At 45.7% G+C, this 23,884-nt stretch overlaps 1 protein-coding gene across 2 annotated transcripts; it reads right to left on the bottom strand.

Moving 5' to 3' along the window:
- prrc2c (proline-rich coiled-coil 2C) lies at positions 1-23,037 on the bottom strand. 2 transcript variants are annotated; one of them, XM_046049147.1, is made up of 34 exons: positions 22,680-23,037; positions 17,504-17,673; positions 17,168-17,342; positions 16,846-16,955; positions 16,363-16,488; positions 15,931-16,229; positions 15,739-15,818; positions 15,200-15,336; positions 15,028-15,115; positions 14,218-14,401; positions 13,462-14,116; positions 13,185-13,357; positions 12,437-12,689; positions 12,116-12,326; positions 9,595-12,033; positions 8,770-8,933; positions 8,484-8,638; positions 7,971-8,382; positions 7,762-7,847; positions 7,468-7,662; positions 7,094-7,351; positions 5,741-5,833; positions 5,511-5,612; positions 5,226-5,397; positions 4,558-4,779; positions 4,235-4,356; positions 3,918-4,114; positions 3,544-3,775; positions 3,315-3,425; positions 2,937-3,131; positions 2,731-2,831; positions 2,381-2,507; positions 2,044-2,292; positions 1-1,916 (listed from the first exon to the last, which is right to left on the bottom strand). In XM_046049147.1, the coding sequence occupies exons 2-34, from the start codon at positions 17,616-17,618 to the stop codon at positions 1,653-1,655; spliced, it is 8,502 nt and encodes a 2,833-aa protein (XP_045905103.1). In that variant the 5' UTR covers positions 17,619-17,673; positions 22,680-23,037; the 3' UTR covers positions 1-1,652. The 2 variants fall into 2 exon arrangements, with proteins under 2 accessions (XP_045905103.1, XP_045905104.1); XM_046049148.1 differs by having other exon boundaries at positions 13,185-13,354.
- Between the last annotated feature and the right edge of the window lie 847 nt (positions 23,038-23,884).

Below are 23,884 nucleotides of genomic sequence, written 5' to 3'. Positions count from 1 at the left end.
TCAACAGTATATTATTTTATTAGTTTCTGTAACCAAACTGAGAGAATGTAAATAAGACCGTACATATTTTAATACAGCGATGAAACCCCTGTACAAGTTCAACAAAAAAAACAAAAAAACATTAAAAAAAAATAATTCATTACCCTCCCTCCCTCATCCATCCTCCAAAGCAGGGACTCTTTGGAGACCCCAGCTAGGGTTGAGGTGAGGAGGACACCCTCCCCACCCCAGGGTGCATACTACTGTACATATCTGAAGGACCCTTGTCACCAAAACCCAGAGATGAAAGCATTGTGGGTGGGACAGCCAGCGGAGGTGAGGCAGAGACAGAAAACAGCACTGATTGCTCTCATCAGTAAAGACAACAAAAACAAGTGTCCTTCTGCCCAAATACTTCAGAACTTGAGGCTTCTCATTTAATCTTTTTCCTCATTCTCAGTCATGTTCTTGTCTCTCCCCCCTATTGTGAGGGTTCACATACACACACACACACTCAAAAAAGGTTTCTACTGTTTCAACAATCAGCTCCTCACCGTTTCTATTCTTCTAAATAGCCCTACCCTGCTATACTCAAGCTAAGGGCACTGAAATCAGTCAATAGCAGCAGATCTGGGTGCTTTACAGTGAAGTGTGTGTCGGTGTGTGTCTGTGTGACAGCAAGGATGGGTGTGAAAGCAGTGATAGGGTGTGTGACAGTAGCCCCCTAAACTGGAACAGCTGTAAGTAGTGATCATACATCATCCGTGTAATCCTGAAGTCCACTGAAAACTCTGCTGCCACCGCAACAGCAATCACAAAAGGCCGTGACATCATCTCTGCGTTGCTTTAACCTTTGGCTAAATACAGGATAGTCCAGCTACAAGCTCTCCCTGTTTACACCACCAACACACACCCGACACACACACATACACACACCCCCCCAACACATCAGTAATTCTCAGGCAGGGAGATGAGAGCAGAAGGCAAGAGCAAAGGCTCGCAGGCAGACTAATCAATAAATCAATCAATCATTAAATTCAATGCTGCAATTTTCACATTTCCATTCTGGTAAAAACAAAACAAAAAGAAACCCAAAAAGAAAATGACAACAGAATTTCTGATTTGTCGTATCCATGCGGTAACCGTGGATGAAACCGTTGAGTGAGTGAGTGAGCGAGCGAGCGAGCATGTGTGATAATGAGGTGCATCCCGTGTACACACGTCTCCGGATTAGTTATGATGGGAGATTGGGCAACAAAAAGTGTGCTTCACTAAATGACAACTCCTTAAGATTGTTTTGACTACACAAACAAAACCGATTCATTCTTTCGTTAACAAAACAGGTTTCTCTCCTATAATATGCGTGATCCTATTTGGGAAAAAAATAAAAAATAAAAGGGAACAGAAGTCAAGAGCTATAAAAATGGCAAACTCAGCAGCAAATCTCATATCAATTTTCTTCCTCCGACTCGCCTCTTATCTACCGTCGCAGTAGATTTCTATGGACCAACCTGTGCAGCCATTTTATCAGCATCTAAATATGATGGAATCTCAACTCATCCTCCTCCCCCACACTGTCCCCCAGAGCTGATATGAGGTGGTGACTGAGTGAAGGGGGCTAGATTCTCTCTTCCATCCATGCTTCTCGTCATTTGAAGACGGTTGGCATCTCTTTACTTGCCCTCTTCTGGTTTGATGGCCTGCGGTTTAATGGGGCCAGTCCGTATGGGCTTGGCCGTGGAGATCGGGGGTTTGTCAGAATCTGGGCGGTCACCTCCTGCCTGGTGGTTTGGGGCCGAGGTGTCGAGTGGAGGTTTTCCTGCCTGATCGAGCCGAGACACTTTGCTGACTTGTGGGGCCTTGAGTTGCTGCTGTTGTTGCTGCTGCTCTGAGAAGAACTTATGAGTGGACTGGAGCACCTCAGCCCGCTGCTTCGCCTACAGAGTGATAATGCAAAGATTAAAGTCAGTCAACCCACTAGTCACTTAAAGACCATCTCATCATCTGACTGGCTCATCAATACAACGAACGTACAGAATCAGCAGATAAAATATGGATCCACACCTTTAGGTCCTGTTCAGCCTTCAGAGCTGCCTGTGTGCCTCTGGGTGCAAGGGAGGGACCAGGAGGTCCTCGGGGAGGGTGCTGGCTATGCTGCGAATGCTGTTGGTGCTGAGGTCGGGGATGGGGCATGAGACCACCACCCAAATTGGGTGACATCGGAGGGCCCATGGAGCGCTGGACACCTCCAGCAAACGAGTTGGCGTGAGGAGGTCGAACCAGAGGAGAGACAATGTTGGGCTGAGACAGAATCTGAAATGAAGAGTTGACAGTTGCCGTTTATGCCAATAACCAGTGCATTATATGAACAATCAAAATAGAGGTTTTGTGATTATTCTACCTGTGGGTTGAACTGGCCAGGGAAGTGTTGCGTCATTCTCATGCCAGCAGAACCAGGCTGGAACTGCTTCTGGTAAAGCATGCTGTTTATCTTACTGGACTGGTTACTAGGAGAGGTGGAGCTGGCCCTGCAGGCAGAGGAGAGGAAAACAATATCATCAAAAAAAGAGCATTAAAATGACACGACAGCAAGCACTTCATAAATAAAGTCATGACTTGCAGCATTGCCTTGCAAGCACTTTGAATCTTGGTGCCGTTTGTATATACACATTTAATTGCATAAACAAAGTTATGCTTGGTGCAGCTTTTAGGTGCCGTTTGTGTGTCAGTATGTGAATTTGCGGGTGGTACCTGTAATGACTGGAGGTGGGCGTAGTGCTCCTGCCGCCGACAGGAGGGGTTCCAGGCTTTACATCCATCCCACTGCCAAAGAGTTTCAGATCCATGTCCATCTGCAAAGTTCAACACAAAGTACTGTTACAGCTCCACTTTTAAAAATCAAACCAATCCTGTGTGTGTGTCGGAAAGTCACATGTGCGCACACGCAGACACACAACCTTGCTGGTGGGAGGCTGCATCATGTTGTGGCTGGGGCCCATGATGCCTCGGTATGGCTGGGAGACCGGGGGCTGTCTGTTGATGTGGGGGGGCGGGGCCGGGGGGGGAGTGGGAGGCAGCGCCAGGAGAGGCTGGCCTCCACCCGAGCCAAAGTTAGGCAGGGACAACTGGGAACTGGGCAGAGGGACTGTCACCTGGAGACGGATTGAAACAACCAAATGTTACATACTAAGAAAGGATAGATAAATTAAATTGATTAACAAATCTAAAGAAAATTGTGCTGGTTTTCTGTTTCACACCAATGGAAATTAAACACAGGAGAAGTATTTAAAAAGTTTATAAACATGTGTCTATTATTGTGGTTGCATGTAGGTTACCTGTTGCATTGCAGAACTGGGCGACTGAGTGTTGCTATAGTAGCTACTCTGGCCATGTTGCTGCACCTGCCCCGAGTACATGTTTGAATGCTGATTCATCCCCTGTCGAGCCTGAACCAGAGACACAAAATATGTCAGATTAACTATATACAAAAAGTTTAAATAAAATACAGCTGTCAGTCAATTTCGTAAGCTAGAGTAAAACAGTTCCTGTGAGCAGACTGGTTACCTGCAGCAGGTGTGTGTCGATGAGCTGGGAACCTCCCATGCCGGAGGGCTGGTTGAGCTGGGGCTCAAACAGAATAGGAATGTGCTGGGTGGAGGAGGGCTGCTGATAAGCCAGATTAGACTGAGGCTTGCCCAGCTCAGGTGCCTGCACACCTGCATAGCTGTGCAGGGATGGTCCTGACAGCATCATGGAGGGCTGTGACAGGCTGCTCTGCATGAACGCCTGCTGAGACCTGAGAGAGGACCGATCAGGACATTGGATCAGGTGACAGAACAATGGTACATCAAAACTGGGATGCTAGCACTTCAGCAGCATGGTATGTTTCAGCTGTGTTTTGGAGCGGAGAACAGACTACTTGTGGTGTTGTGTTTTACCTGTAAGGCTGCAGCGACGAGCTGAACAGGTCCTGTGGCTGGGAGACTGGAGGACCAGTGCTTAGTCCTAGCTGAGCCTGGTGCGTATGTTGGTGTTGATGCTGATGTTGGTGCTGATGTTGATGCTGATGTTGGTGTTGCGGCTGACCTTGTAGTGGAGCATAGATTGGGATGGGAATCTGCTGCACTGCTGTTGGCTGAAGGTAGAAAAAAAATAGGTAGTTTTAGCTTTGACACAAAACAAAAAACCCCAAAAAACAAACAAACAAAAACAACAACATTCCTTCAGCATATTACTGACCAACAGACAATCCTACCTGCGAGAGGCCAGGTTGGAAGCCTTGCTGCTGTGCCAGGGAGGGAGGAGCCAAACGAGGGTGGGGGGTACTGAAGAGGTGGCTAGTGTCCATGTAGAAGGCTGGAATCTGAGCTGCAGAACCTGAACACACCAGGGATTAAATATATTACAGTAACAGACATGATTTGTTGTTAAAATATGAAACTCAAGAATGAAGACTACAAAAAACAGGGAAGTTGGTGTTCATTTTCCTATCAATAACATAGATGACTGAATATGCTTAACTACATCACTTCAGTGCAGCCAACGTGTAACATCACAGTCCAGAGCCGTGTTACTCACCTGCTGCAGACTGAGAGACATACACCTGTGGGGTCTGCTGCTGCTGGGGCAGGAGGGGAGGCACACAGCCCAACTGAGAGAAGCTGCTGCTACTACTGACACTGTTGGAGGAGGAAAGACTTCCTCCTTGCAGTTGCTGGGGCTTCACCTTACAGATGTTGGGGGGGTCAGAGGCTGTGGTGGTCTTTGTGCTAAGGGATGATGTTGTATAGGTACCAGAACCTGCAGGGTGGAGACAAACACACGGTGAATACAAGATATCCTAATGGATGGTTGTATCCTACTGATGCACAAGATTCCCAAAAGAAACGAGATGCAAGTCAGTGTACTGTAGAATGTAGAGCCTGACTGAAAAATCACTGTGACGATATTATCGACCAATATGAGCTAATTGCAGATAAATTGGTGTCTGTAACAGCCAATAAATTCCAGAGGCCACTCTGCAACTCCCCTGTCTAAAACAGCAAACTGCTGTATTAAATAAAAGTTTTAGTTTTTAATTGATTTTACATGTTTTCTAGGTGAGGTCTCATATCTACAAATAATTGTTATGCGTTGCTAAAAAAGAAAAGAAACAAAGAAAAACATTGAAATCTGTATCGGTCGGGCTCTGGTCGAATGTCAGCAACGTTGAGATAAACAAGGAGTTAAATTGGGAGTTATGTTACCTGACAGTGAGGTGCTGGGAGTGACAGAAGCCACAGGGATCTGTGGCATGGAGGCTGAGGAGAAGGTGGAGTATGAGGATGCACAGGAGGTGATGGGGGAGGAAGAGGAAGTGACTGGAGAATTCTTCTCCAGACTCGGGGAGTTCTCCCACGCTTTACGAGCCGATTCCATCTATGAAAGAGACAGAAAGAAAGGGATGCTTAAGTAACGTTTCATTGAAACTAGAGAGAAGTCTTTCTTTGAGAAAGAAATTTTGCCTGGAGTCTGCTGTAACATCTGCGTACCTTTAGTGTTAAGTCAACAGTGGCAGGAGAGACGGTGCTGAGGCTAGAGCTCTGCTGCAGGGTCTCTCGTCGAGGTAGGGGCAATGAGTGGGGTAGAGCCACCTGAACACAGAAGAAAACCAACAGCAGTCTTTAAATAATGCTGTATGACAAAATGGCCCAGATGTGTGATTTTGAATTAAAAAGACCGCTGTCCAACAATTTGTGCCAGTGTACAGACGTGTGCTCACATTTGCCACCAAACTCTCTTCCATTTTGCTCCCTCCTGTAGGAACACTGTCAGCCAGTGAGGAGGAGGGGGCAGTGTAGTCAGTGACGGACTCCTAAAAGGGAAAGACATAAATGTAGTACATATTAGTGCTGGGCAACAACAACATTTTTTAAATTGCATTTATTCGCATGATTTTCTGCAATTAATCACATAGTTATACACAAAATTGAATAATGAACTCTAAAGTAGTGTATTGCACAGTTTTAAATTAAATGTACTGCTATACACACACACACAGCACAACAACATGTGGTTTGCAAACAACTTAAAAAAGGTGGTGTTTACCAGCAGTATTCCCTTTACACAGTAGCAATAAAATATTTCTTATAAATATCAACTTAAACATTAATGTAATCAAATCAAAAATTTGCCACTGGCAGGTTATTTATTACCTTTTATCTAGCTTGTTAAAACATGTTTGATTCCAGAGCCACAATCACCACATCATAACAGGCACCTTCTGAGCAACATATATAACTTGTTTTCTTTCTGAACAGGTATCAGCAGAAACATTTTTCTTTTATCATCAGGGAGCAGCATAAACACATCTATGTTCAGTAGCAAGTGTCCCCGTAAGAGTGAGGTGTAGTGGTCGCCTCACGCACACGCCCGCCGCTGAAGTTGAATTGCCTTGAATTTTCTGTATGCGACGCAGAGCACAAATCATTGGAAGAGAGATTGATCCTCGCTATTTGAGAGTTTCCAGAATCTATTACTGTAGGACATCAACAGGAGGGAATTTGAGCATCCCTGCAAAACTAGATGTAGATCTATCAGGTAAAGTTATGCAACATTAGCCCATAATTTTAACTTAAGTTAAAACAGCTACAGCTGTGTAGCGCACAAAAGCTATTGCCTTGGTTACTATTGATAGAGAGCCTGCCATTTACTAGTTGAGCGCTGTCACCAGAGCAAAGAGAAACCCCGCGGGGATAAGTGACTACATTGCAATCATAAGGACGTTCCTAAGATCGACATCTTCCCTAATACTAATCAGCATGCAGTGTGTAGCTATCCACTTCGCTGTGGCATTTGTTCTTGTTCAATGGACTTTCAAAATAATAACTGTTAACGTAATAATTGTCGGCATTAATTAATGTGAAAAATAAAGAATTAAAACAGAGTTGATGATGGTATAACTTAACTGACAGATTCAGTCTTAAAATTTTGTCTTCGTAAAGACAAAGACCTGGTAAAATAAGTTTGATACACTTGACTATATTTCATCTAACCACTCTGAGCTATGCAAACATTGTGCCTTTTTTAAACTGAATCATGTACAAACTATCATAAAAGTATGATTAAAAAATACCTTAGAGTTACTGTTGTACTCTGCTGAGGGGACTGTGATCATGCCCTCGATGTCTCCGCCCAGCTCTGGTACTGTGGTGTCATTGGAGGGAGGGCTGGAGTCTGTGGCTCTGCTGACCCCTCCTCCAGGGACTCCTCCCTCCAGACACTCGCCTTCTCCTCCACGTGCGTCTTTGGCCTTGCGGTTCTTAAGAGAACGCTCTTTACCAATGGGACCTGGCTTGTACTCCTTGGTTTCCACTGGTTCCATTTCAGGAAGCTGGTGAGAAGGCAAGATAAAACATTTACATTGGAATTGAGTCATAAAGAGGAATTAATAGGAATCAATGTTGTTCAACAGCTTAAAACACCGAGTTTCCTCCCCAGAAGAGTTACCTTCTGTGTTTTGATTGGGCCAGCTCGAGGTTGTTTCTGTCTCTGTTCTTTGGGAGCAGGAAGTTTGTTTTCAGAGCCAGTTTCAAGCAACGCTGGAACTCCATCGCTGTCAGTGCTGCCTGCAGATGATGGTGCTCCAAACTGAATACTGTCTATTGTCAATTCTACACTTCCCTCCGAGCCAGGCTTCACACCCTGAAACAAAAACACAGCGTTTTCCCATGTTTATCGTTTAGCAAACAGATCACGCACTCAACACGACAACAAAAGATGAGACAGGCGTATTTAACATACCTCAGAGGAGACGGTGCCAGTAAAGGAGGTAAGAGGTTTGTTCCAGGCACTCACAGAAGGTGGCTGGGGAGGGCTGATTGGACCAACTGGAATATACAAATTACATATTTTAGAGAACAGGCTTGCTGATAAATTCACTCCTGCATTACAGGATTCAGGAGTTAAGACAAATTTAAGACACCGAAACAAGAATTGACGTATCCACTCACGCTTCTTGACGTCAGAAAGGACAGCGGAGCCCGCTACCTTGTTCTCCCACAGTTCTGTTCCCAGGGTGCTGTGTGCCTGCGAAGGTGCGGGGGGTAGGCTCTTTGAGGTAAAGTCCACAGTGGCAGGGGGGATGGAGGGCAGAGGAGCCACTGTTCCTTCTAGAGTCTGAAGAGATGCAGCAGGCTGCGAGGGGGCAAGGTGAGGATGCTGGGGAGCAGAAATGGAGGGCTGCTGTTGGGCCTGGGGTGTGGAGGCTACAGAAGGCTGAGCCTGTGAGGTTTGTTGCTGCTGCTGCTGCTGTTGATGCTGTTGTTGATGCTGCTGCTGAGATGACTGCTTTTTGGCAAATCTTGGTGGCAGCTTTCCTCCGCCTCCTCTGCTCTTCTCATTAGAGCCTTTTTTACTCCAGTTCTGTAAGAGCAGTATCAGTACACTGTATCAAAGAGGTATGGCTCTTTATCATGACAGTAATGCATTGCCGCTTGGTGACGCAAGCTATCCCCTCCTCTTACCTGAGTTGTCTGCTCTTCCTTTTTCCGTTTCTCTTCGTCCTGCAGACGTTTTTGTTGCTTGCGGGAGACTACCTCTGTGAAGCCGTCATCATTGGCGTTGGACTGTGGGTCCTCTGTGGTGGTGACTTCTGGGTGATCGTCAATGATCACAACACCTTCAGTGACAGGAAAAAAAGGGATGAAGACATTTACATTCTGTTTCATGGCGACGAGCAGCTGAAGCCAGATATTCGTTCCCCGCTAATCAGTAAGAGACAAGTGTCAGAGTATAAATGTTTTTACTTACTGGCATAGTTGTTAAGATCAAACTGAGAAAGAGCATTCTCCTTGGGCTTCCTGGGGACCTGTTTTGTCTCATCTTTGCGACGGGCAGGCTGGTCTTTTGCAGACCTCTGGGCTGCTCCTCCAGCTGTTGGTGCCGTCCCCTCTGAGTTCTGCTGGGCTGCTGGGCTGCTCAATCCAGAGACACACATTGGAGATTGAAAAAAACATTTAGTTAGAGAGAACAGTGTGGTGGTAAGTTCTGAGACACAAAAAACGTTTACATGTAAATTAATCATTATGTAATGACATGGTTTGTGCAAATAAATCTAAATTTCAAGCAAAAAATTATACTATGCCTCCATTTATTTATTTATTTTTTTTTAACCATTCTGTCAAGATGACAAAGAAGCCACTAGACAGCAAGCGTGTTGATGCACTAGATGAAAATGTTTTCACTCTGTTCTCCATTAAAGCACAGCCAAGGTGCAATAAGAGCCTAAAAATTCCACAATGATGCCATATTTAGTCATTATCAACCAAAAGACTTTGATAGCCAATTACGACACACTTCTACCCTGTAACAGTAATATACCCGAATGGAGAGTCCTTTTACAGCCTAAGCCAATATGGACAGGCCAACAGTTTACAGAAATATGTAGATTCATTATTATTACAGTACAACAGTTAATTAGAAGGAATACTACACAAAAGGTTTATTGTGTCTGATTAAAACTGGTGTTATTAAACAGCACACTGTTTATTGAGGCAACTTCATTGTGCAAGTGTTAATATAAGCAGACAAAGTAAATGCCTAACAACCAACAAAAGCCTGATTGTTCAAACTCACCCTTTGCGGCCGGCTTTGGCCCCTCCCCTCCTCTCCCCCTTGCCCGCTGCGTAACTCCGGCCTGGTTTGGCTCCACTGTTGCCTCTACGATTCGGTCTCTCTGTAGGCCTCTGACTTGAGAAACTCCTCTTGGCTCCTGGAGCCCCTTCACGTTTTGGAGTCACCCCTCCTTCAGGAGGGCTTTTATTGGGGGTCAAAGAGCCCTGAGAGGGTGCAGGTGCCTGGGCAGAGGCAGTGGCTGCTACATTAGCGGCCTCCTGTGCCCCTTTCCTTTCTTCTCGCTCTCTCCTTTCATTGAAGTCACTGCTCTCAGAAGCAGTTTCCCATTCCTCGTTGGCTTGATCTGAAGAGTTCTGGTTGGACAAGTCAGGGGACTTGGTACCGACTGCAGTGACGGTGGGGCTGCTGGTCTCAGGCAAGGGTGCTTCTATAGGAGAGGGCAAGTCTGGTGCAGGCATAGTGGCTGCCACGTCCGTAGGCACAGTTACAGGAGTCCCTGGAGCTCTGGAAAGGGTTGGGGAGAGGGAGACTGGGGCAGGAGCAGAGCTATGGACAGCAGCAGCAGGCACTGGGAGTAGAGGGACAGGGGGACTTGGAGCCGTCTCTCCACTAGCTAACACTGCAGCCTCCCGCTCTTTCAAACGCCTGAAGCGGGGGGGTTTATCTTGCCTTGGGGGTCGTGCTGGTCTGGATCGACGAGGCCTCTCTCTACTACTCTGAGGAGCCCCGTCCAAAAATTTCTTGCCATCAGACTTAGGGGGCCGTCGGTCAGCAGGAGGATTGTCATATCTTGGTGTGGACTCTGTCTCCTCAGGCCTGAATGTCTCCATGGGTTTCGAGGGCCACTGAGAGGACTCTCTAGCTGCTGGCCGTCTAAGAGGGGCCGAGCGAGGGCCGCCACGTTCCCTTGCTCCACCTCGTCTACTGTATAGTCCTCCTCTTCCTCGACGAGAAGGCTCTCCTTTAGGAAGGAATCCTGGCTTGGGCCTGCTTTCATCGTCCCCTCTGGACCCAACCTTTTCCCCTATATGAGGAGGTCCAAAGCCTGGCTTGTGGGGCCCAGGCCGGGCCTCTCCAGGGAGCTCTCGTCTCAATGGACGGCTAGGTTTGGTGCTAGGCTCACGGTCAGAAGGTCCAGTATCACTGGCAGACTCCCTCCCACCTTCACTCTCAGAATCTGTGTCTGAACCGCGGCGGCGTCTACGTTTTGGTATAACCTCAAAGTCTGAGCTTTCGCTGCGTGTCTCGCTTTCCTCCCTGTTGCGAAAGGCAGCAGCGCCTCCAGCAGAAGGTAAATCGAAGCGTGATCTGGGCTCTCGGTAAGGGTAGTCCGCACGACTTCGACCGCGACCCCCCCTGCCTCGGCCACTGTAAGTCCCCCGGTAGCTCCGTCCTCTGGAGTAATATTCCCCTCGACCACGTCCTTTGAAATTTGCATCAGTAGGCCACTCTCTCTCTCTGTCCTTGTCCATTTCCTTCTCCCTCTCGCGTTCCCTCTCCCTCTCCTCTCGTCGGTAGGCACGGGGAGGAAGATTGGACTCTTTCCTGGAGGGCAGTTTGGGTTCTGGATGTTTGTCATTGCTGGGCGGTTTGTCTGCTTTCTCCTCCTGAGAGGAAGAGGTGGGAACCCCAGATGACGGCTGGGAGTCCCTGGTTCTCTGATGGCTAGTGGGTGTTTCCTCAGCCTGAGCAGCTTCTCTCTTCCCCTCACCCTGAGGTCTGGAGCCCTCAGATACAGCAGCAGCTGCAGAAGGAGCTTTGGATGACTGATCCTTTTTGGACCTGTCTCCTCTTTCCCCTCTCTCGTGACGCTTCTCTCTCTCTTCTCTTTGCTCCCTCTCTTCTTTCATGTCCCTTAAGACAGGCTTCTTTATTGGCCCAGACCTGCGGACAGGTCTCTCCCCCCCGGGTCCTTCTCTGCGTCCAGCTCCTGATCTCCCACCCCAGCGCAGGTCAGCTTTCTGCTTGCTGGGGGCTGGCAGAGGCAGCTTCTCTTGTTTGTGTAATCCATCAGCAGGAGGTGTAATCCTGTTGCTGGTCACTGGAGTCTGGGGATAGAGTTCATTCTGGGGCTTATCATCAGCCCGTTCCCCTGTGTCCTGTAGCTCTAGTGATTTTGTTCCCAGGGGCAGCCCATCAAACCTGGGCTCATCCAGTTTGAGGGAGTGGCTGGAGCCCTGGGAGACACTCCTCTGGAGCATAGCTTGACCAAGAGCTTCTACCTCTTCCCCGCTTGGTAGGCCTGGCTCCTCAGGATCAAAAGCTGGGACTAAGGGGACCCTATCTAGAGGCCCTGATGCCTCCACTGGGCCCTGGGTAAATGCTGACAAGGATTCTGTAGGGTCCTGGAAGAAGTTACTTTTATGCGAGTCCAATGCACTGTGGTCCTGGGGATACATAGCTGGGAGACCCCGGTCCAGATCCAAACCGGAGTCCATCCTGTGGAGAAACAATTGTTACCGAGTCATGTGCAGAAAATAAAAGCTTTTTCTTATGTTGTCATTTATTTATTTATTTTTACCTCGGCTCCTTGCTTTCATCCCGTCCTTTTGGAGGAGTTACAGATGGTAACGGCTCTGATTGTGGATATGGGTCTGATCCCCATACCATCCGTGACTCTGAGGGCAGACCATGGTCACGAATTGGTCGGGTCAAGTGGTCAAAGGAGTCAGAGCTGGAGCTGGAGTTGTCACCAGGCTCCCTGCGCACAATCTGCTTGGGAGGCATCCTCCCTGGAAAGGACAAAACAGAGCGGCTTTTGAACAAGTAGTCTGGCACATGTCAGCTTGTCAGTACATTTGTAAACGAAATTTCTCCATTTCTATTCCACAAAACTCCTTACCAGGGTGAATGTTAGTTGGCATGTCCATGGGAGGACGTCCCGACATCATGCGTGGGTCCATGTAGGACTGCATCATGAGCCAGCGGGGGTCGAACCCCATAGACGCCAGATGCTGGTGGTGGGGGCCTATGGGTTGATACATGGAGCGATGTTGCTGCTGCTGTTGGGTAGCTGGAACTCCACCACCACCTGATGGGGACACGGAGCCACCAGCACTCTGCTGTTGCTGCCATTGCTGCTGCTTCATCTGCTCCTACAAGACCAATGAGAAATAGTAAAGAAAATTAAAGATCAACAAAGCTAATTTTTCTTTTGATAATTTAAAAATGTGTACATACACTACATCATAAGCAGCTGACCTTGCAGCTCAATGTCATATCTGCTTCTGGATAACTGGATAATTTTAGGTCTGATTCGCTAGCCCCGATTGGATCTGAGGCACCCCGATCAGAAGATCAATGAGAGCGAGCTGACCAGACAGTCAACCTGTTTATTTGCTTGCGCTATAGAATGTATAAGCCAATTCTGATTCCATGTTCTCAGCCACGAGATCATCCACAGTTTCATTCTCTTTTTTGCTTTACTGAACAAAACATATCAAACAGTCGTGGAACAAGTCTGCCTCCATGTTTGAACCAGCACTCTGGAATTGTTTAGTATAAATGGCAAGTATGTGGTCCTGTGTCTTGTTAAAATCCTCTAGTGTGCACCAGGCATGACACAAGAAGCCAGATATGGACACCCATACCTGCTGTCTGAGGAAACGAGGCGGCAAAGACTTTTGAAACTGTTTGGAATAGCCTGAGGTGAGAGAGGGACGCATCGCAGCTGCTGCTTCTCCTTCCAGCTGTGGTGGTGCCACAGGGACTTCCTCACCACTGGGGGTGTCCATGTGAGGCAGAGACAGGTGGGGCTCATCTACTGCGGGCAAACAAAACCAATAATATCGGCACCCATGACGGAAAGAATGGCAGTCAGTTTCAACTATCCAATGATCATTTGCATGCAACTTTGAGCTAACTCACCTCTGTTGTCCTCTATGTTGAAATAGTCCCGTATGGGCACTGTTGTCCTCTCAGCCTGGTTCTCCTCCATCAGAGGGCCAACTTCAACCAAGGAGCTCTCTCCTTCGCTCTGAGGCTCTGGAGCTACGGTCACAGGTCTCTGGACAGGGGGGCTGGGCTGACGGGGCAAATGAACCTCCTCCTCCTCCTCCTCTACACTTTGTTCTACACTCTCTACTTCTCGCTCTATCCTCTCCCTGTCTCTATCCACCCTTTCAGGTAGAGGAGCCTGCACGACTGTGGCCTGTGATTGTGACACTGGGATCGAAGGTACAGGACTAGATACAGGGACAGGGGCCGATGAGGAGGCTTCCTCATGGGTAGCTCCTGATTCATCATTAGTCGTCTGAGTAGGGGCAGATTTGCCCTCAGCTGCCTGGCGGTGTTTTTCATTTAGACGTTTAAGTTTTTCAGCACAAGCAGCAAGCCGCTGTTCTTCCATCCGCCGTTCCTCTTCCTCTCTCCTCCGTCTCGCTCGTTCTACAGCTTCAGAAATCTCTGCAGGCTTCTTGCGCTTCTGTCGCCAGGCCTCAGGGTCCTCATCAGCACCAGGTGGTGCTGCACCCTGTGGTTTGCTCCCACGCGTGGCTCCAACACCTACAGGACGACTGCCGCCCTGGAGAATAGAGAAATGAGTGCAGGTACAGACTTATCACCTTGCTGTTAAAAACAGTGCACACACGATGAGAGGCTTGTGTAATGCATATCCAGCTGTACCTGGTAGTCCTGTGGAGCAGCTGACTTATTGTACGGCCCCATATTGCTAGGTGATGGCGCTCTGGGATCTACAGTGTCGGCCCATGAGGTTTTACTGCCCCCACGGTCCTCAGACCCCTCCTTCCAGCCTTCCTGATTGTCCGATGGCCGAGACCTTATCCGCTCCACTTTACCCATCCACTCCCTGAAATCAGTGTCATTAAAGTTAATAAAAACAAAAATCACCACAAGTTGCTTCATCACAAATGCGCTCACTGGACACAAATGGGCTTTGATGACTTATCATTCTGAATCATTTTACCCTGCAACAACTATTTGGCACTTTTCACAAGAAGCAGATAAAACAGATGAATTTACATTGCTTACATTTACTGTTAAGTTACACTGGAAAACCTGCATTAGGGGTCTAAATGCAGAAAAAGTTTGTTTAATTCTGTAAAATTTTGTCTATTTACTACAAATCACATACTGTATTACCAATTACTATCAGCCATACCACAAGGATGTGGATTTATGTTGTATGCATTATTCCTAGCTAGCAGGCAGCCACGTCTCTCCATTCATTGTGGTTGGAACAAAAATCACCTTGCAAAGACTAAAATTAGTTCGAGATAGGAAGCCCATCATGTCTAGCCAAAGGCATTTCATTATATGGTATTGCAGTAGGAAGTACAAATCTCAATAAATGTAAATTAAACAAATTTGGGACTAAATTGTCCAAATACAGAAAAATACTCATGTGGTTCTAGAAGCTAAAAAGGTAAATACAAGAGAACGCAAGCGTTGAAAAGTTAAGCTCAAAATACTCACCAGTTTTCTCTTTTGTCTTTAGCAGCTTGGTTCTCCTCATCATCACTGAAGTTCAGTTTCTCAGTGTAGTCTACCTCCATCTGCGCACCTGGATTGCAGAGAGGACAGGATTGACCTTTTTCCAACTGATTAGTTTAACACTCATGCTCACAGGTAATGTCTAGCTACCAACCTGCCCAGCCTTCGTCAGCATCAGTGTCTAAGTTGTCCAGCTCTTTCAGTTCTGTTGCGCTGATGATAGAGGGTCTGTCTGGGTCCTGGAGCCAGGCCTGAGGGGGAGCCTGCTGGGGGCGTGCTGAACGAGGAGCCCTTAACACCCAACAGAGAAAAAAGTTCATATGGGACTTGATCTAGTGCATTAACAATTTTTTCTACTAAACTCTATAAACTATAAGATTAGTAGACAGTGCCATGCGTCTGACATTTGCCAAATTTGTGCACAGGGCTGAAAACGGTCAAGATTCCTTTTATAGTGATATGAACATGTGCTTCTTTGTGATCTTATGACATCTTATGCTTGTTGTTTTAGGGTAATTTCTTTTAATAAATGTCAGCTGGTATAACAAGAGAGGACTTGTTGTTAACTATCAAGGAAAATCCAGAGTACATTGTATTGTTTGTGCAAAGAAAAATTTAAACAATTGTGAAAATGTATTTTTTATTTGCTTCCACCCAGGTATTTAGGGTTTGGCCATTAAAAGGTGAACTCACTTTGCTCCATCCTGTGGTACAGGGTATCTGAAGTTTGCTTGCCCTGGGCCAAAAGACATTTGAGGATAGGCATGGAACATCTAAAACACAAAAACAGTAATCATAAACGGGTTCAAGAAGTGATGCACACTACAGCTAGATACAGTAACGTTGGTATGCTAATGTTGTCTGTCCAGAATGTCTGTGACTTACGTAGGGTGGCATCATGCTCCTGAAAGCAGGGTCAAAGTGAGTTGGCACTCCAGCAGGAGGCTGCTGCCCCCCATTAAGTTTAGGCTGTGGAGGCCCAGAGGGGGGTAACCTCTCCCTGCAATCCTTCTTCTCCCTCTGACCGTCAGAGGTTACGTTTCGTCCAGGCTCATCAGCTTCCCCTGGTGGTGTGGAGATACCAAGACTTGTACTACCCTCCTCCAGACCCTTGTTGTCCATCTCAGGGGGGCTGGGTGCAGTGTTCAAATTTCTGCCTCCACCCTCACGCCAACTGCCAACATCTAACACGACAGAAGAAAGAGAGATATTTATTGTTTGACCTGTCTTACAGTCAGGAAGCCTGTGGCTCCTGAACATCAGGCAAACAGAAAGCAATCAGCAAACACTGAATGATGTTTATATATGTGGCCATACTTTGAGGTCTGAGGCTGGGGCCTGGTCCATAAGGCTCCTCCTCTTGGCCGTCCCCTTTCTCCACCTCACCAGCCGCCTGCAAGCTGGGAAACTCCTGGTGAAAGTGGCTGCTCACACGAGGAGCTCCTGCATAATAAAAGCAGATTATGAACGCACAGAAATTCCAAGATTGAATACAATACAGTGACGTATAGAGAAGCACTGAAAGGTCTAATCCTTAGTTGGTGTACAGCACCCCTTCCAATCCACCATCACATTCAGTAGAGATCAGAAGGTCTGCATTCCTGCAGACTGTTGGGTAGCGTGCTGTAAACAAATTGATGATTGTGCCTTTGTTTATTTGGACACAAGTAGGAAAATGTACTTGATTGTGTTTACAACATGCTACATAAACACCAACAGGGACTTCAGGTCTACAACGCATGCAATCTCCATTTTGTGAGTAGGTGTAATATTTAGGGAGCAAGTGTAGAGCATATTTACCGTCTGGCTGTGTCTGCTTGCTGTTGGCCCAGGAGCGGCTGCCCCCAACAGAAAGCTCTGTTGGTTGGAGCACTGCTGGTTTGGTCGGGGGTGGGGGCGTCTCCTGTTGCCTGTGGCACAATAAAACAAGACCAAGTTACCAACAAGACTCATAATTTGAAAATTGGTTGGCAGACCCTTCCTCTTTTAGCTTAGAAATTTCTAAAGTGTTTATGATACACCTTTATTTGAAGACAAGCTATAACAAAAAGGGGTGGTGCTTAGTTTCAGTGCGTTTATGCACTATGTTCACACCCATATGTCCATAAGTTATTTAATTTACCTCTCGTCACCTCCCTCACTTCGAGATGCCCAGCCACTACCGTCTTTGGGGACAATGTTGACGTTGGGGTCGTTTCCCTTGTTCTCTGCCTTTAGGCTGGGCAGGTTAGCTGGAGGGGGCATGCGCCGGCTGGCAGCAACTTTGCCCAAACTCTGGAGCCCATGTCTGGCAGCCACTGGGATGAATAAACATTTCACAGCAAGATTAGAGTTATTAAGAAGGTCAGGGTAGAGCAACTTGATCATCCTTAAAGATTATATTACATTGCCTCAATATTCATTAGTAATTTCATGCAATAGTGTTAAAGACTAACAGGGAATAATAGTTTGGGCATACCTGCAGTTTTCTGGGTTTCCAGAGATTTGCCTTTATAGGTGTTGAAGAGGCTAAGGGTTGCATACTTTGTTTTGCCATCCTTTGCCTTGGTGCTCTGCCCTGACTTCTCGGACATTTCGCTGGAAACTCATTGAGTCTGGTCCTTTGGCCTCGCCCCCAGAACCAGCCTCCTATAGACCAAGGGTGAGAGAAAAATGAGACCACCACAATAGGTGCAGAGGTCATAGGCTCTGGACACTAGACCATAACAGACATTTGATCTTGTGCTACAGGGTATCTGATCCTCCCATCAGTAGAGAGATAACAGGAAATTAAGGGACAGAAAAGATGGATGGGGAATGACGTGTAACAAAAGGTCTAACACCAGACGTGAACTACGATGTTGAAGTTGCAGATTATGATTGACGCCTTAAGAACTACAACACCAGGTTACCCTCTGATCTGACCTTTTTTTCCCCAGATACCATTTTAAAATTTTAACCTCAGGGCATCTGCCAATACCAGCGCTCTCTTCTCCCCAAATTATAATAATCTGAACACCTCACTGTGGAAATCTCAAGAATTATTTTTAAGCTAACTTGGGTCACTGGCCCACCCATAGTTAGTGAATGTAACTTTCAGGAGATGTACAAAATTGAATAGTGACATTGACAAAAACAAACAAATGATCAGATCAGTATCATCAGTGATCCTGATCTGGGGGACTGGAGTACCCTAAATTTCAACTGTGCAAAACGTCTCATTTGAAGCAAGCACAATTGTGACAGCATTTTTTAATAGCAAACCCAGCTACATTGGCATATAGGTAATATACAGCAGATGAACAGAAATGAACTGAGACAGGATAGAATTGGGCTGCTCCTCGTTTATTTTTTGATGCATCAGTATCAGCTATATAAAGCCCAAACCATTGTTTGCCCCAGGTAAACCAGCTGTCAAAAATGCCTGGTTGAGCTTTTTTAAAAACACTGGAGCAAACTGGAGTACATCATAGCCAGCTGTTCCAATTAATGATATTTCGTGTGTTTTAGGGAACAAGGGATGCAAGACGAGAATGATGGTTTGGACTGAGATCCTGACAGGCCAGTGTCTACCACTGACAAAATGCCAATTTTAATTGTGCATTCAGTATGAAGCAGATATAACCCCCCCCCCCGCCAAAAAAAAACAGCAATGCACACTGACCAATGGCGGGCACAGAGGGCAAATGGAGTGGGATTTAGGATCCTTGGAGGGGAAGCGAAAAACACAAGCTAGAAAGCGAATTAGAGTGAGCAGTACCATGGACAGAGAGGCGGCATGTTTGGGGCTGCAGTGTCTTTAAGTCACACAGAGGTCATTTATTATTAACGGCGCAGTGGTGGAACAGTGTCTGCGAGAGAGCGAGAGAGAGCGAGAGAGCGTGTGTGTGTGTGTGTGTGTGTTGGGGGGAGCCGACAGCTCTGATGAGCTCAGTCTCCATCAGCAACTTGGCCTTGAAACACTTTGTAAAAGAACATCCACTTAAAGTAAAAATCCATTCGTTTGAAAACAACCTGGTTCTTATTTGGCAAATGCAGTGATGATGGCCCCAACAAATAATTGCAACGGTTACTTGGTACCTTTTCTGAGAAAAATTGATTTGTGCAGTTCAACAGATACTTAAGATTATATTCTGAGGGATTATGAGTGTTTTATGCTAGTATGAAAAAATAAATTCTTAAAATCAGGTATTTGTATTACCTGACTTTAATCATAAAACTACCATATTTGACACATTGTCCATTAAAAGTACATAATGCCTCAAGTTTACGTTCGCCTCTTCAAATCAGTAACAATGCAATGGAACAGTGAAGGCTAGACAGACACTTAGTATTTTCTCCTACATTATGTTTTGTTCTTGCAGTGGTTGTTGACCACTCAAGGCCAAGGAATGGTGACACTTTGATTTATTACTACTGAGTATCTGCAGATACACTATCGAGCTATTTGAAAACGGTTCTTCCAGAAACAATACCAGACACTAAAGCCGGGCAAAGACAACAAGAGATCTTTAAATTTGAAGAGGTAACGACACATAATTAGTGTTTAACCGTCTGGTCTCAGCCTTTTAGACCAACCCACAATGTGCTCTGACTAAGCACCGGTACCGGTCCCCATTTATCTAAGTGCGGTCACAAATTGTGCACTGTGTTCAGCGGAACAATAAAAAAAAAAAAAAAAAAAAAAAAAAAAAGACAAAAATGATCTGGATGAAGCTGTAATTGAAAACCGGGGCTGAGTGCAGCTTCTAAATTTGGCAGAGCAGACTGATAACAAATCTGCAGACAGACAATTTGAGACACATTAACAAGTGAAACAGTCACATTTATATTATAAATCTGTGTTTCTAGTACAATTTTGTCATGTGCAGCAGTGATGCTCGACAGAAGATGGGGAGGGAAAACAATTAAAATACAGCTGGCGCACTTCATTATTTTAAAGTATTCTGTAAATTGTATCACTGCAGCGGGTCCAGCAAAGTAGTAGCACAGTCTGACTCCCTCTTTGCTATTGAGGCCAGTTGTCTGGGACTCCCACACACTACAGAACAGTGCGATTATATTAAACATGACTGATAGGAATCAGAGGGTTATCCAAAGTCCCCAAGTGAGTAGGGGTGTCAAAACTGAAACTTTACAACATTTATCAGGGGAAGCCCCTCTGAGAATTGGCCATGCATCTCTTCTTGGAAAAAGGTCAGCTTATGGAGGAGGAGGTAGTGGTGCTGGGTGTAGTGTATGCAAAATAGTGTGCACATAAATTCTGACATCAGAAGGATATGGGACATATTGGAGGTTATTGAAATAAGGGAACACACAGCAAGAAGAAACACTGATTAGAAGCCAACCAGCCCACACAACAACAGTCCTACTTCCTCTGTGCACAGACCACAAATTATGTTACCTGTTCAGTGCCAGTGAGAGCACAGGAGAGACCCTGGGGGCCTAAGTCACCTGGGGAGGAGCCCTCTACACAGACAGGGTCAAGTTAGTGTACACTTGTTCACTTCCTAAGTCAGCTCCATCACTTAAACTTTCCACAGAGGGCAAATGGGTAGGATGCATGTTACCATGCATACAATCCCTGCATCCCTGCTCCCCAGCCTCTATCAGCTGAGCCCAACATCCAGCATGACCCTGCACCCCTGCGATTACTTCTACAACACAGTCACAGGATAAGCCCTTCTCGTGTATTTTGTAATACTCACAAAATACCAACATTTTGGTGTTTCTCCTAAGCAAGAACAAGCGTGTTTCGAATGCTCATCACAGATTTTAGCTGTCTGGTGAATAATGCAGCTGGCATTTCCCATTCATCAAACCACATGGCCAGTAAAATTTACTTTCCTGTCTAGGTCATGATACTTCTACTGCAGAAGGAAATCTCCTGCTTTACAGTTTGGATATGATTAAGCTGACTAAGTATGTCTCTATGTCTCTCTCTCTCTCTCTCGAGGCCAATGTTGTCAGGGAAATACAAGAGTCAGAGCAGTTATTTTTCAGGTCTAAATAAGAAGGGAACACAAAACGTTAGTCCCGTACAGCACATTACAACTCTCTTTTGTGTAGTAGCCCAACTTTCAGGTTCTACTTGCAGCTCAGATGACTTACATGTGCAGTGCCCAAGCACCCCACTCTTGTTTAACTAATGCAACAGTGAAGTCACAGAATAAGTCAGGTACATGGCCTGAACAACGGGTGCTGAAAAAGGCTTGTATTTAATTGTCCCTATTTGTTTGCATAATGTCATCTCCAGTGAAGGATACTGGTCCAAAATCACTACATTGACAATGGTGAGTGTATTATGTTAAATCATCTTTAGATATACTAGCCAAATGTTACAACAATAAGATTACGGTTGTCATTTATAATCATTAGATATGTGTACGGCGTGGGCTGTGGACATGCATGTCAACATACTGGAGTATGTGTCCTGGCCTGTAAACAGAAAATACAGCGTGCATCCGTGCTACTTGAACTTATTAGCACACATTCAGCATCTACCAACTAATCTTCACTTTGATTGAGGTCAATCCAGGGGTTTGCTTACAGTTTTTGGCACAATGAACAAAAACCAAGAGAAACGATGGAGGTTAGGACGCCACTTAAGATTACTGTGGTTCTCAAACGGCAGGCCATCAATACCACCGAGATGATCTCCCTTGGGAGTTGTTGGTAATTTCATAAAGCGCATGAGAAACTGGAGTGGCTTTGTTTTCATTAATTTGCGTAGAGTCAACGCACAAAGGAAACATTTGAACCTGTGAACACATTGGGGGATTAACTAATGCGGTGTATACATTTTAACGTTTGATATCCATTTATGTTAAAGTCAGACAGCTGTGAAGATGGAGGACAATACAGAAATCATTAGCATCTCTTCCATCTTCAGCAGCAGACCATGATACTGAATGGTCAATCAATAAGTGCTACTCCAATCAATACATGTCTGAATGGCCTCCCTAAAACTAGTCAGATGCAGACCCACTTCTAATCATGGATGCATATATAGAAAACAATACTACGTTGCCTATAATCCCCCCAGGTGGTTTCCACATCAGCAAATAGTTTATGAATCATGTGCAGTCTTTCACACCCCCAACCCGGCCAAACTCACAAGAACGTGCTCCTTTATGACCACATTTGTTGAATCTGCAAGGTATCGTGGCAGAGAAGGAAAGCACTGTGAAATGATGATACATTGCTTGCGTCTTCAGTCCAATTCAAATGAGATGAAAGGCAAAAGTATATGCTCGTTTTTTTTTCTGTAAATCACTGCCACCGATGAGTCTGCAATCCTTTATGAATCAAACAACGTTACTGGTGGACTGGGTGGCTCATACCGGCAGGGAGTACAGGCCCACTTCGCCCGGAACTCATCTAGACCTGGCTCAAATAATACTTTAACAGCGCAAAAATACTAGCACTATAATCAACCCGGCGACACACATTTCCTTGTATATTTTGAAACATGGTGCTGTTAGAGAGCAGGCCGCCAGCTTGCATCCTTTGGCATAGTTTCGTTTCTCATTAGTCGCCATCACATCCACTTTCAGTGGCCGCAGCATGCTAACCAGCTAGCGTTGTGTGAACACCAACAATCAGCTGCTGGGCAAAGCTGGAGATGTTCTAACTTGCATGAAATGCAGACCCACCTGCCACCGCCGGTTCCTTCTCTGCCCTGTTGCGTGGCCTGGCTTGAAACCTGGTTTCGGCCTGGTTTGTGGTGGACGAGTATGTGTCTGGCCGGTGGATTACAAAAGCAGGCTAGCCTGCTAACTCTGTGCAGCTAACGATGGTTAGCTACTTTGCTCGTTGACTGCCAACAAACCACTATCCACATGCACGGCTACTGTTTGATGTCTTCTGCGCCGTTTTTAAGCCGACAGTCTGCTCCTGTCTGGTCGGCCGTTACTGCGGGAACCGGTACGCAGTAGTCTCGTGGTTCCGTGTATTTCCCCACCCGTTCTCTCGTGCCAGACAGTTTTTCTAGTTGAGTGAGGCCCCGCTCGCGCCGCGGCCTGTCGCACAATCAAAGATGGCAGACTGTAGTTGCCAGATTTATCCCCTCATATCCCCCTCTCAAACCCTGACCCCCGTGCAGGTGCTCAGTCACACATCTGCCAACATCACTCATTCAGAAAAGGGTTCAGCCACCTTGATTCAACTTTCTTTACAATCTTTCTTTACAACATTGTAGTGTAGTGTTATGTAAACAAGCATTTATTTAGTACCATCAAGTCCAAAAGATATGGTTTTCCTTTTAATGTATACATTTTATTAAATGTGAAGCTGATTGCCAACACTTAACATAGGATTAGAGTAAAAAATAATACGTAGTAGACCTAATAATGGTAGTATAGTAGTAGGCTAATAGTATATTCAGTAGTAAAAACAGGCTATTAAAACAAATAGTAATTCACACATCATTTTGTGATTTGACAACAAGTGATAACAGTTCTGTAAACATTATCCATTGACATTATACTACATTATATTATTAAAAATACTATGACATCGGCTTGAGTAATGTTTGTCAAGTCTACTCTAGATTACAAAGGTGATTATGGTATTTTTTGGTTTAAGAGTATGCCTAAATAATTTAAACGAGTCTGTCATAAATTAAACCAGCTGTCCTGGTAAAGTCAGGTGCATGCTGCTGTCAAGAATCATCTTAACTCATTTTGTGACTGGCAACTACAGTCTGATTTGATAAGTCCACAAACTGGACTGTTACAGTTTTATACCTGAGGTGTGATAAATATTCAAACGCGGATGAACTAGCAACATGTATTCTCAACAAAATATATGTCCAATCTTTGAAACCACAGAAGTAACATTTATATTATGGGCGTCCCCA

Source organism: Micropterus dolomieu, linkage group LG05 (assembly GCF_021292245.1).
Source record: "Micropterus dolomieu isolate WLL.071019.BEF.003 ecotype Adirondacks linkage group LG05, ASM2129224v1, whole genome shotgun sequence".
NCBI lineage: Eukaryota > Metazoa > Chordata > Actinopteri > Centrarchiformes > Centrarchidae > Micropterus > Micropterus dolomieu.
This window is presented reverse-complemented; position numbering and strand designations above follow the sequence as displayed.